The 14,766-nt window shown below is 44.4% G+C and overlaps 1 protein-coding gene across 1 annotated transcript in view; it reads right to left on the bottom strand.

The window, feature by feature from the left end:
* The window catches only part of LOC129701153 (P-selectin-like), a 38,518-nt gene that overhangs the window by 11,679 nt on the left and 12,073 nt on the right, over positions 1-14,766 (bottom strand). Inside the window, exons 9-15 of the mRNA XM_055642200.1 lie at positions 11,934-12,119; positions 10,192-10,377; positions 8,059-8,244; positions 4,666-4,851; positions 4,319-4,504; positions 4,000-4,185; positions 3,649-3,834 (exon numbers count right to left, since the gene is read on the bottom strand). Coding sequence (XP_055498175.1) covers positions 3,649-3,834; positions 4,000-4,185; positions 4,319-4,504; positions 4,666-4,851; positions 8,059-8,244; positions 10,192-10,377; positions 11,934-12,119 — 1,302 coding nt within the window. The remainder of the gene's footprint in view (positions 1-3,648; positions 3,835-3,999; positions 4,186-4,318; positions 4,505-4,665; positions 4,852-8,058; positions 8,245-10,191; positions 10,378-11,933; positions 12,120-14,766) is intronic.

Genomic DNA, 14,766 nt, shown 5'->3' with positions numbered 1-14,766 from the left:
GTGATTGTATTCTCTATTCCATCTAATGTTCTGTAATGGATTGAACCCCAAGGTCTTTCTGTTCATCAATATTCCTCAGAATTAAATTCCATCTGCCAATTTTCCACCAACTTTCCATCTGATCTGTATCCTGCTGCACCCTTGGACAATCGTCCTTGCTCACAACACTATCAACCTTTATGTTATCTGCAAACTTACAAATCATTCCTTGTATATTCACATCCAAGTTGTGTATAGGGTTCAACACTGAATGCTGCAACATTGCACTGCACATTACCCTTTGTCTTCCATCACCAGGCCAATTTTGGATCAGATTAATCAGCTTGCCTTGAATGCCATGTGCCTTATCTCTTTGGACCAGCCTATCAAGTGGGATATCAAAGGCCAAACTAAAGCCCATCTGGGTCAAGGCTACCAGCTTTCCTTCATCGGTCAGTCTTCTTAATTACCTCCTCATAAATATCAATCAAATTAGCGAGGCAGGATTTTACCTGCAAAGAAGCTTGCTGACTATTCCTGATTAGTCCCTGCCTTTCCAAATGTACATAAATCCTATCCCTTCGGATTTTCTCCAATGACCACTGACATAAGGCTCATCAGCCTTCGGTTACCTGACTTATCTCTGAAGGAACATTAGCAATCTCATTTAATATTGGAAACATTAAAATCCCGCACTACACTGACCCGACTTCTCTTATGCCTTTCTGCATTTTACCCATAACATAGAACTAGTTTGAATGATTGACGTTTACTCAGTGAGCCGAAGAACCTGTTCCTCTGCTGTTTAGAAACATAGAAAATAGGTGCAGGAGAAGGCCATTCAGCCCTTGGAGCCTGCTCCGCCATTCATTGTGATCATGACTGATCGTCCCCAATCAATAACCCGTGTCTACCTTCTACCCATATCGCTTGATTCCACTATCCCCTTAGAGTTTCTCTGAACAAAACTAAAATGTTCTCTCTAATCAGTGCTGCAACATCCCGCTCCTATTTTTATCTCCTCTTTCACATCCAAAACTTCCATACCATTGTCATATTCATTTGGATGTGCAAAGAGTAGGAGTAAACGGGTCCATTTCACAATAGCGGGCAGTGACTAGTGGGGTACCACAAGGCTCAGTGCTGGGACCCCAGCTATTTATGATATACTAACCAAGTGCAGACCCGTTGGGTCTCTATCCCCAACGGCGTTTGCGGGGGGGGGGGGGGGGGGGGGGGGTGGTGCTGCGGCATCACACTCACATTAACCACCCCCCAAACACACAGCTGGGGGGAGGGGGGATGAGAAAGGGGAGGGGAGGGGAAAGGAGGAGGAGGAAATGGGACAGATTTGGGAGGGAACGGGTGCGGTGAGAGTAGGGGGTGAGAGAGGGGGGATGGGGAGAGAGATGTGGGGGAGGGGGGTATGGGGAGGGAGGGGAGGAGGAGAGGGGTGAGGGGAGAGAGGGGAAAGAGCGGGGAGGGAGAGTGGAGGGGGAAGGGGGGAGAGGTGGAAGAGTGGGGAGGGAGGAGGAGAGGGGTAGGGGGAGTGATGGAAGAGGGACAGAGGGGTAGGAAGAAGGGGGTGGGGTATAGAGGGAAGGGGGGTGGGGAGAGAGGAATGGGTGAGAGAGGGAGAGGGTGCGGAAAGGGAAACATAGAAATTAAGTGCAGTAGGCCATTCGGCCCTTTGAGGCTGCACAACCATTCAATATGATCATGGCTGATCATTCAACTCAGTATCCTGTACCTGTCTTCTCTCCATACCCCCTGATCCCTTTAGCCACAAGGGCCACATCTAACTCCCTCTTAAATATAGCCAATGAACTGTCCTCAACTACCTTCTCTGCCAGTGAATTCCAGAGAATTCCAAATGGAGCTAACATACAAAGTAAAAGAAAATCCCAAGAGATTCTGTCACCACTCTCTGTGTGAAAAATGTTTTTCTCATCTCGGTCATAAAAGATTTACCCTTTATCCTTAAACTGTGACCCCTTGTTCTGGACTTCCCCAACATCTGGAACAATCTTCCTGCATCTAGCCTGTCCACAACCACTTAAGAATTTACTCCCTCTATGACAACAATGTCTTTGAGCATTGGGCATTGTGACATCACATGATGAAACGTTCACCAGGGGCTGGGGCTACTTCTATGGGTGAGAAGCCAGTTTATTTTTGAAATATTGGTGGGGGGGGGGGGAAGAAGGATTTGATTAAAAACGTGTATTTAAACACGACGAAATGCAATGAGGACCGGATACTTAGAAAGAAAAGTGAAATCTCTACTGAAATGGAAAAGATGTCGGCGATTCTGCGTCTGGTTTCGGAGTTGCAGGGAATCAAAGGAAGAAAGGCGGCTGGCAGCCGTCCATGTAAATGGATCCATTCCGATTGGACATCGGGCATTGTGACATCACACGATGGAAACGAATCAAAAGGAAGAAAGGCAGCCGGCAGCTGGACGGACGGACGTCAGGCGGCAGCCACAGACTTTTATGTAATAATAGATATAGATATTAATGATCGGGATGAGGAAATTGAATGCAACATCTCCAAGTTTGCGGATGACACGAAGCTGGGGGGCAGTGTTAGCTGTGAGGAGGATGCTCGGTGGCTGCAAGGTGACTTGGATAAGCTGGGTAAATGGGCAAATGCATGGCAGATGCAGTATAATGTGGATAAATGTGAGGTTATCCACTTTGGTGGCAAAAATAGGAAAGTAGACTATTATCTGAATGGTGGCCGATTAGGAAAAGGGGAGATGCAACGAGACCTGGGTGTCATGGTACATCAGTCATTAAAAGTAGGCATGCAGGTGCAGCAGGCAGTGAAGAAGGCGAATGGTATGTTAGCATTCACAGCAAAAGGATTTGAGTATAGGAGCAGGGAGGTTCTACTGCAGTTGTATAGGGTCTTGGTGAGACCACACCTGGAGTATTGCGTACAGTTTTGGTCTCCTAATCTGAGGAAGGACATTCTTGCCATAGAGGTTGTACAGAGAAGGTTCACCAGACTGATTCCTGGGATGTCAGGACTTTCATATGAAGAAAGACTGGATAGACTCGGTTTGTACTCGCTAGAATTTAGAAGATTGAGGGGGGATCTTATAGAAAATTACAAAATTCTTAAGGGGTTGGACAGGCTAGATGCTGGAAGATTGTTCCCTATGTTGGGGAAGTCCAGAACAAGGGGTCACAGTTTAAGGATAAGGGGGAAATCTTTTAGGACCGAGATGAGGAGAACTTTTTTCACACAGAGAGTGGTGAATCTCTGGAATTCTCTGCCACAGAAGGTAGTTGAGGCCAGTTCATTGGCTATATTTAAGAGGGAGTTAGATGTGGCCCTTGTGGCTAAAGGGATCAGGGGGTATGGAGAGAAGGCAGGTACAGGATACCGAGTTGGATGATCAGCCATGATCATATTGAATGGCGGTGCAGGCTCGAAGGGCCGAATGGCCTACTCCTGCATCTATTTTCTATGTCTGTGTTTCTATGTTAATTAATTTTCCAATGGTGAGGTACCAGTTCACTACCCTGATTTTTAGATTTCTTGAGTGAATGAAGTTATATGTTTTTCAGTTCCTAGAAAGCTTTTAACAATTGCAGATTGATTTGTGTGAAGTCTTTGTTTAATAGACAGTTTTAGGGTTTGTCAGATATTCCCTCTTACCTTCACAGTTGGGAATCTGTGCTGTCCACTGTCCATTAGCTTGACACTGGAGTCTATTTGACCCATTTAGTATAAAACCATCAATACAACTAAAGTAACACGTTGAGTTGTAACTGAATTCTTCAATGGGATTGGAGCAGTTCATTGACACTTGTTCAAGGTTTATTAGATCTTGACATTTTATGGCTGAAATACAAGATTTCAAATTGTTGGAAGAAAAAATACTTAAACTGGGGAAAACTAGAAGGTAACATTTATTGTATATTTCTCATTATTACCGGTAAATATTAGAGAGTTAAAACTATCACAGTATGCATATCATTTAGCAATTAATGTAAATTTCCTTTGTACCTTTGCAAACGGGGTTTTGTGCTGACCACTGCCCAGTGGCTTGACAACGTAACCAATCTGACCCATTCAGTAGAAACCCATCTGCACAGCTGAACTCACATGTTGAGCTGTAACTAAAGAATCCAATGGGATGGGAACAGTTTATTGTTCCTTGTTCAGGTTGCACCAGTTTCTCACAGATAATAACTGGAATTTAAAAAATGGAACCATTAAATATAACATATTTTCTCAGCTTTAAATGTTGCAGATATAAACCTGCTTTTATTGACAACTTTGCATTTTATGTAAAAACTAAAGTTAATATGAAGTTTTCAAGTACCTTCACAGTTGGGGGTTTGTGCAGTCCATTGCCCATTATCTTGACACTGGAGCCGTTCTGACCCGTTCAATGCAAAGCCTTCCATACAGCTAAAGTCACACGTTGAGCTATAACTGAAGTTTCCAAAAGGATGCGAGCAGTTCATTGCTCCTTTTGCAGCGTGTGTCAGTGTCTGACAAGTTACAGCTAAAAGGTAGAATTTAAATTATATTGGGAAGATGAGGTAAGGCTCATTGACTTGTATAAATGTGTATAGTTTCAGAAAGTAGAGCAGCGACAGGAAACTGACATTTATTGTTACATTTAATAATAAATATTCAAAAAGGAGGTGAAAATGTGCTCAGTACCTTTACAGCTGGGAGTATCTGCTGTCCATTGTCCACTGGATTCACACTTAAGCACATCTGATCCCTGCAGTACAAACCCTTTTGCACAGCCAAAGCTGCATGTTGAGCTATAACTGAAGTTTCCAATGGGATGGGTGCAGTTTATCATCCCTTGTTCTGGCTGTGTTATTGTCTGGCAGGTTATAACTGGAGGACAAGTTTGATACAGTAGTATTAGTGGGAGATTTTAACTTCCTTTGTATTGACTGGGTCTCCCCTACTGTAAAGGGCTGGACGTTGTTAAATGTGTCCAAGAAAGCTTCCTTAACCAATATATGGAGGGGCTTACTGGAGCAGATGCAACACTGGATATCCTCTTAGGGAAGTGTCAGTGCTGGACCATTTTGGGACTAGTGACTGTAATTCTATTAGTTTTTAAATAGTGATGGAGAAGGATAGGACTAGCCCATGAGTTAAGGTCACAACTTATGGGGCAAGGCTGAGTTTGGAAGCGTTAGGCAGGAACTTGCAGAGATCGATTGGGAGACTCTGCAGTGGGGGGGACTTGGCAAATGGGAAGCTTTCAAAGGTGAGTTGGCAAGAGTATAGGGACAGCATGGTCCTGTTAGGGTGATGGGCAACACTGGCAAGTTTAGGGAACCCTGGTTGAAGAGAGATGTTGAAGCTCTGGATAGCAAATAGTTTAAGATCAATCAAATCTGCATGAGTAAGGCAATCAGGGGAGGCAAAAGGATGGAGCTAGCATATAAAATGGAGCTAATATACAAAGTAAATGAAAATCCCAAGAGATTCTGTGGCCATGTTAAAAGTAAAATGGTGGCTAGGTCCCCTTAAAGATCAGCATGTGTAGAACCATGAGATGGGGAGATATTAAATTAATATTTCTCATTCATTTTTACTGAGGAGATGATCATGGAAGCTCAAGAATTGATGCATAGTTATGATGCCTTGGGCCATATAAAACCACCAAAGAGGAGGTATTGGTGGTTTTAAAGTGGATACATTCCCATGGCCCGATCAAGTGTATCCTTGGACATTGTGGGAAACTAGGGAGGGAATTGCAGAGATCCTTGCAGGGATATTTACAACATCTTTCGATGCCAGTGAAGTCCCAGAAGACTGGAGGGTGACTAATGTTTTAGCAAAGCCTCTGCAAGGTTCCATACGGCAGGCTTGGCTGCAGGTTAGGTGTGTGCAATCCAAGGTGAGCCAGCCAAATAGGTCAAAAATTAGCTTGGGGGAAGGAGCCAAAGGGCAGTTGTAGAGGGTTGTTTGTATGATTGGAGACCTTCAACCAGTGGTGTGCCATAGGGATTGGTGCTGAGGCCATTGTTGTTTGTTATCTATTTGGGTAACAATGTAGTTCATGTTGTAAGTAAATTTGTAGATGACACCAAAATACATGGCACATGATACACTGAGGGAGGTTATCTAAGTTTTCAACAAGATCTAGATCAGTTGGGACGGTGGGCCAAGGAATGGCAAATGCAAGTTAATTTGGACAACTGAGATGTCAAAGCAGGACAGGACGTACACAGTAAACAGTAAAGTTCTGGAGAGTGTAGTGGAACAGAGAGATTTTTTTTTTTTTTTTTGGGAGTACAGGTGCATAGTTCTGTAAAAGTGGCAAGTCAGGTGTACAGTGTGACAAAGAAGATGTTTGGCACCTTGTTTTCATTGGGAAGGGTATTGAGTGCAAAAGTTGTGACCTGATGCAGCTGTACATGCCATTAGAGTGCTGCGTGCAGTTCTGATCACCAGGCTATAGGAAGAAACATAGAAACATAGAGATAGCACAATGGCAGCAGATAGCACAATGGGCTAAGAGTTCGGCTGGCGACCGGAAGGTAGCCGGTTCAAATCCCGCTTGGAGTGCATACTGTCGTTGTGTCCTTGGGCAAGACACTTCACCCACCTTAGCCTGTAATGGAATGTACGGCGGCAGGCGCGGGCACACCGCGACGCCCTGTGTCTCCCTTTCAAGGGAGATGCTAAAAATGCATTTCGTTGTCTCTGTACTGTACACTGACAATGACAATAAATTGAATCATTTCATTTCATTTCATTAGGTGCAGGAGTAGGCCATTCGGCCCTTCGAGCCTGCACAGCCATTCAATATGATCATGGCTGATCATCCAACTCAGTATCCCGTACCTGCCTTCTCTCCATACCCTCTGATCCCCTTGGCCACAAGGGCCACATCTAACGCCCTCTTAAATATAGTCAATGAACTGGCCTCAACTACCCTCTGTGGCAGAGAGTTCCAGAGATTCACCACTCTCTGTGTGAAAAAAGTTCTCCTCATCTCGGTTTTAAAGGATTTCCCCCTTATCCTTAAGCTGTGACCCCTTGTCCTGGACTTCCCCAACATTGGGAACAATCTTCCTGCATCTAGCCTGTCCAACCCCTTAAGAATGTTGTAAGTTTCTATAAGATCCCCTCTCAATCTCCTAAATTCTAGAGAGTATAAACCAAGTCTATCCAATCTTTCTTCATAAGACAGTCCTGACATCCCAGGAATCAGTCTGGTGAACCTTCTCTGCACTCCCTCTATGGCAATAATGTCCTTCCTCAGATTTGGAGACCAAAACTGTACGCAATACTCCAGGTGTGGTCTCACCAAGACCCTGTACAACTGCAGTAGAACCTCCCTGCTCCTATACTCAAATCCTCAAAGGATGTTATTAAGTTGGAAAGAGTGCAAAAGAAATTCACCAGGATTTTGAGCTTGAGTTATAGGGAGAGGTGGTTAAGCCAGAACTGTATTCTTTGGAGCATGCGGCTGAGGGGTGACCTTTTGAGGTGTGCAAGTTCATTAAGGGGCATGGATGAGGTGAACACTCACAGTATTTTACTCAGGGTAGCAGATTCTAACACTGGAAGGCATTGGCTTAAATGAGAGAGGAGAGATTTAAGAGGAAGCTCAGGGGCAACTTTTTCACTCAGTAGGTAGTCCGTATCTGGAATGAGCTGCCGGAGGAAGCTACAGAAAAGGATACGATTACAAAATTTAAAATACATTTGGATAGAAATATGGAAAGCAAGGGTTTATAAAGTTATGGGCAAATGCAGACAAATGGGATAAGCCCAGTATGCCATCTTGGCTGGTATGGTCAAGGTTGGCCAAGTGATCGGATTCCAGCTATATGACTGTTTAACTGTGTGCATCATTGCGGCCCTTAGCCTGTATTAAGAGGGGATGCAATTACAATACAAGTGGTGGTACTGCAGACAGTGAGGATGACTCTATGATTCAATAACTTTCACCATTCACTTGTAAATACACAACATACTTTTGAAACAAATATAGGTTGCCAGTGTTATTTTGGAAAAAAAAATCTCACAGAAACATTTAACTATCACAAGCCAGTTTTCCTTTGATGAATGCAATACCTGAACATGTTGGTGGTGGTGCTGTCCATTGTCCAGAAGCTCCACATTCAAGTCTGTCCGATCCCATTAAAGTAAAACCCTCAGCACAGCTAAAATCACAGGATGAGTTGTAACTGAAGTCATCGATGGGATCGGTGCAGTTGTAGCTTCCTCTCTCTGGACTCCTCAGCATGTCACATTTCATGGCTGGAATATTAGTGCCCATATTAACATTGATTCTATTTACATGCAATTAGTATAAATGGGCTGCCCCACTGTATGAGCTAATTCAAGAGTTCTCCTGAGTTTTCCCTGATTCGAACTCGGAGAATTATGGTAATAGCCACTCGTAGGTACTCGGGGCTCTCGTAGACATTTTTCAACATGTTGAAAAATCTTCACGAGTCTTCACGAGCTTGCCGCGCTTCCCGAGTACCCGCCGTTAGCGTTATGAGCCACTAAGAGACGTCCCGAGCTCTGACGTACCCGCTACGTACAATCTACAAGCTTACCACGAGTTTGATTTTTTTTCTAACTCGGGAGAGCTCTTGAATTAGCTCATACAGTGGGACAGCCCCTTAAGACTTGGGAAGCAGCATGTCACCTGATTTTTCTTGATTTCTTCCAACACACAAAATTATGGCAAATGGTATAATATTGAGAGTTGAGAATATTGAGAATACATTTTCCCATAGAGCTTATGGGTACACATTAGCTCAATATACTTACAGCTGCAGTTGATACATTTTTGGACACCATAGGAATTGGGGATGTGGATTTCACTGGAATAATCAGCCATGTTCTTATTGAATATCAGAACAGGAGTGAATGGCTGACTTATTCCGACTTTGTATTTGTTATTTATTAATGCTCCACTCCCTTCCCAACAAAACTGCTTCATGTTCACTTGAGCAAAATTAAATTCCACTCCAATACAATGGATTGATGATTTAAACAATTATCTTTTGCCTTCACCTTTCCCCACCAGCTCCAGGATTTCTTATAGTGTTATGATCCTTGTTCCACCCCCAACTAATATCATCCAACATGTGTAGAAAAGAACTGCAGATAATGGTTTATACCGAAGTATGCCGAAAATGCAGTACTCTATGCACAAAAGAGATAATGGACAACATTTGTATACATCTCCACTAAACCCAAGTGCCATTTTGAATATGATGAGACTTTATTATATTTGAACAATAGTTACTGCTGAAAGCTGATTTACTCTATGGGCCACAACGACTACCAGCCTGGTTCGATGTCATTGCTCCTAATGAATGGGGCCCCATTAAGGAAGTGACTTCACACTGGCAATATAGACACAGGGCTCTTCAATGTGCATATTTTCCTGTGTGGTTCTAGATCATAAGATCATAAGTGTTAAGAGTAGAATTAGGCCATTCGGCCCATCAAGTCTGCTCCGCCATTCAATCATGGCTGATCTATCTCTTCCTTCGAACCCCTTTCTCCAGCCTTTTCCACATAACCTCTGACACCCGTACTAATCAAGAATCTATCTATCTCTGCAATAAATATATCCACTGACTTTGCCTCCACAATCTTCTGTAGCAAAGAAGTACACAGATTCAACACCTTCTGACTAAATAAATTCCTCCTCATCTCCTTCCTAAAAGAACGTCCTTTAATTCTGAGGTTATGACTCATCCTAGACTCTCCCACTAATGGATACATCCACCCCACATCCACACCAAGCCGAACAAAATAGTCAGTCATAATGTCAACTAAATTATGGAACTAAATCGCTATGCATCATCTACAAACAAAACTAAAACTAAAACTAAAACTAGTAGAGCCTGTTCCTTGCTAAAGGGCCTGTCCCACTTGCCGTTATTGCCGGCGACTGTCAGCGTCATGTCAGGGTCTCCAAAAGATTTTCAAAATCTAGCGGCAACAAAACAAAAGTTGCGACACTTGAAAAAACACTGCGCGTCTTACGTCATCATGCCGCATCACCGCCGAGTCACGCCACAAATCTTTCAGTGACCTGATACGTCAGTCAATGATGTCGATGGTCGCCGAAATAAACTGCCAAGTGGGACAGGCCCTTAAGGCTGTTTCTACATCACCGAAGGCCGCCGGGCAATGCTACGGTCTTGTAAGACATAAATAGACCATTAAGATGCATGGTACCTTTACAGGAGGGTATTTGTGGTGTCCATTGTCCAGAGGCTCCACACTGAACGGTGCCTGATCCATTTACTATAAACCCCTTTTCACAGATGACGTCGCATGTTGCATTGTAACGGAAGTTTCCAAAAGGATGGGAGCAGTTTACAGTCCCTTGCTCAGGATTCACCAGTGTTGTGCAATTTGTAGCTGAAATGAGAGATCAGTGATTTTTTTCATGCGTTGAAGCAATTTTGCTTTACCTTTACAGACTTTACTCTCTACCCCGACATATTATGGGAAAGAACCAATGCCTATGAAGTAAGAATGGACATGATTGTCCATTTATTAGAAATATTGTTACTATCAGATAGCAAATTCCTGCTTACTTCACCCAAAAAAGTTGGGATCATTTAAATTGTTGGCAATGTTGCTCAATGCATAATATTGAATTGAAAGCCAAGTATTGTACGTACTATCCATGTAAATTATAATACAATGGAAAAAAACTGCTGGATTGTATTCTGGGCTGTCAATAAAATACAGTGATTCCTGGAATGAGTGTGTTAGCATATGATGAGCGTTTGACAGCACTGGGCTTCTACTCGCTGGAGTTTAGAAGAATGAGGGGGATCGCATTGAAACTTATAGAATAGTGAAAGGCATGGATAGAGTGGATGTAGAAAGGATGTTTCCAATGGTGGGAGAGTCTAGGACCAGAGGTCATTAAATTAAAGGGTGCTCCTTTCAAAAGGAGGTGGGGAGGAACTTCTTTAGTCAGTGGGTAGTTAATCTGCGGAACTGCCACAGAGGGCTGTGGAGGCTAAGTCAGTGGATATTTTTAAGGCAGAGATAGAGAAGTTCTTGATTAGAACGGGTGTCAAGGGTTATGGGGACAAGGCAGGAAAATGGGATTAAGTGGCAGAGATCAGCCATGATTGACTGGCGGAGTAAACACGATGGGCCGAATGGCCTAATTCTACTCCGCAATTCGGTTACAGTGGACACTGCAGTGCAGTGTTTGGCAGTGGAGGGGAATAGAGTGAGCAGTAAAGCATACTTGGACAGCGTTGGATTGGGTATGGGTTTGCAGCTGCTGCCACAACATGAAGTCCTGGGGTGTTGGATGCAGTCGCAGCATGCAGCACTGCATGTGTCGCAACTGTGTCTCAGTCTGCCTCAGTCGCCTGGTAATGCAACAAGACTCCGGTTGCAGCACTGCCCACTTCTACCAGGTTACCCAAAGGGCTGGCAACACGTGGCATTCTCCCGGTTGCGGGAGTGGAGGCTGAGTCCCTGGTGCACCGCATGTGCCAGGATAAACATGAGATCGCCAGCACCACCTCTCGAGGCAAGGGTGAGCTGCAGGGAGAAGCCTGCCATCACCATGCATCCTTTTTCAAAGTCCAGGACTAAGCTGCTGGGACAACCCCAAGATTGCCAGCACCACCGCACATGTGCCCTGTTAGTGAGGGCTAACGGTTCCATGTAGTCCTGGACTTTCTTCCCACTGTAAATAAAATATATCATGCAAGTTCACCCTACTGCTAATGTCTGCGTGGTCACTGCCAAACCCGGCATCATCCCCCAATGTCACAGTATCCTCTTGAGAATTTACAGAGAAGGCTACCGACAACTGTTGAAATGTTGCACTCCTGTGTAAATGAGTGACGTTAGAGGAAAAACAAAATGAGATTAAGCACTCTCTTCATATTTCAGATCAAGACCTGCTACTGATAAACAGGAATGATTCCACACTTTAATACCTTCACAACTAGGAACCTCTGCTGTCCATTGCCTGGATGCTTGGCATTGAAGATCGTTGGACCCGTGTAGTACAAATCCCTCAGTGCAGCTGAAGACGCATGTTGCATTGTAACTGTTGTTGCCGTACATATGTTGGCAGTTCATGTTACCCCGATGAGGAATATTCAGTGGCATACACTGAACAGCTAAAACATGAAATAACACTTGTAAAGCTTTTAAGTTCAACACACACTGGTTTATAATTTAAATCATCTATACGGCAGCATCAAGCTCCATTGCAGTGTAACTGAATGAATGCATCCAATGGTGCAGTTCAGGGCTTGACAGTCTGGAGGTTTTCTGCTAGAATTCTTATTTTGTGTTAAATTAACTGACTCAGCAGCCTTTGAAACATTATATAGAATTGATATCAACATGCCAAAATGAAACAAAGAAATTAAATCCGCCAAGTTTCCATTCCCGTTCTGATTTATTATTTACCGACAGCTATGGGAAGATCAGGAAGGACAGGGTCAGATTTATTTCTCACTGTTAATGACAATTCAGGGCATGTATAGAGATTTAGTTGACACTAGACGACCCGTGGACCTGTTGGGACGCCAGAGATCCTCGAGACATTCAGTTATTTCAAGTTCCACCTCTTCATTCTTTCTGGGCGCGCCGCCGCCAGGCCTGGCAATTCAATTCAACTTTAATGTCATCGCACAAATACAAGTATGAGTACAACGAAATGCAGTTTTGCGTCAGTCTGTAGTAGTTGTGCATAAAGAAATGAAAAAAAAAAAAAAGAAAAAAAAATCGAAAGAGAGAAGATACAGAATAATCAAAAAATACAGAATAATTAAACAATGGGGACGGAGGGACCGGAGAAATCTATCGGCGGGACTCTGAGTTCAGCAATGTGATGGTATTATTGTAGAAGCTGTTCCTCATCCATCCCCCAACTGCGCATGCACGGGTACCGGCCCTGGCAACCATCCCCCAACTGCGCATGTGCGCCTGACGGGCCCAGCAAGTGGGACCACACTGCGCAGGCACGACTGCCACGTTGAAACCTGTCCCGTTCACAGTATAAAGTTAATTAAAGTTGAAAAAGTGATTTACTTTTAAAATATAACAAAGCTTGATACTGCACACCTCAGGTGAATGGTGGGTAAGGCGCCCCTAAAATTGTTGCGCTATCGTGTACCGTTTTGGCACTATTTTGGGAACATACATACATACAAGATGAGACTTTTAGTTGTGTAAACTAGACTATGGGACCCAGTTGGGTCCCATTCTCACACGGGAGGGCTGGTCCCCCAACGCAATATTCCACCTCTCCACCAATTCCAAAATTGGTGGTGAGTGGGGGGGGGGGGGGGGGGGCTTTCTTGAGCGCTAGTACGGATGTTGTGGGCTGAAGGGACTGGTTTCCAGAGGGTTAGTATGGACATTGTGGGCCAAATGGATTCTTGGACTCACAGTTCATCACTCACGGCTGGTGGACTCACAGTTCAGTCACTCACAGCTGGTGGACTCACAGTTCAGTCACTCATGGCTGGCAAACTCATGGTTCAGTCACTCATGGCTTGTGGACTAACACTTCACTCACGGCTGGTGGACTCAGATCACTCATTCATGGCTGTTGGACTCACAGTTCACTCACTCATGGCTGGTGGACTCATCCATCACACACACACACACACACACACACACACACTCCCACACACACACACCCTCCTCCACACACACACACACACACACCCTCCATCACACACACACACACCCTCCCTCACACACACACACACACACACACTCACCTCACACACACACACACACACACCCACATACACACACACACACACACCCTCCATCACACACACACACACACACACACACACACACTCCACACACACACACACACACACCACACACACACACACACACACACACACACACACACACACACACACCACCACACACACACACACACACACACACACACACCCTCCATCACACACACACACACTCACACACCCACACACACACTTCTGTCTCTCTCACACACACACACACACACACACACACACACACACACACACACACCACACACACCCACACACACACACACACACACACCCACACACACCCACACACACACACACACACACACACACACCCTCCATCTCACACATACACACCCTCTATCACACACACACACACACCCTCCATCACACACCCACATCCGGGATGTATGACTGTAAAACTCTCTTGACTATACTCACGCCCAACTTCTGAACTGAGCGCAACTTCAGGAATGAGCACGACCTGTGGACTGAGCACGACTTCCGGAATAAGCGCGACCTCTGGATTGAGAACGACCTCCGAACTCAGCCACGGCTTGTTCATTCACTGACGCTGGTGGATTCACTGTTCACTCAGCACGGCTTGTCGACACACAGTTCACTCACTAAAGGCTTGTAGATTCACAGTTCTGGACTCCTCTCACTCATGGCTTCTGGACAGACTGACTCATGCCCGGCCTCCAGGGCTTTATTCTCCTTGCCCCTGGAAGGGGCATTACCTTCATGGTGATTGACAGGCGAGAAGACCAATCTGCTGATCTCATGATTTTTTAAACCTTCATAACTTTTCTATTATTTCACCCATTGGAACAAAACTTGATGCTCTTGGAGCAGAGGAGAACGGTGAGTAAGTTGGCGGAAAAATCCTAGCAATATAAGCTAGCGCTTTTGCGCAAATTTAATTACAGTGGTCAAGATGAGAGTTTTAGTAATAGTATAGATAGATATATTATTCGAGCTTTCAATGTTATTGACGTCATTACCA

The sequence above is a fragment of the Leucoraja erinacea genome, chromosome 10 (genome assembly GCF_028641065.1).
Source record: "Leucoraja erinacea ecotype New England chromosome 10, Leri_hhj_1, whole genome shotgun sequence".
Taxonomy (NCBI): Eukaryota; Metazoa; Chordata; class Chondrichthyes; order Rajiformes; family Rajidae; genus Leucoraja; species Leucoraja erinaceus.
This window is presented reverse-complemented; position numbering and strand designations above follow the sequence as displayed.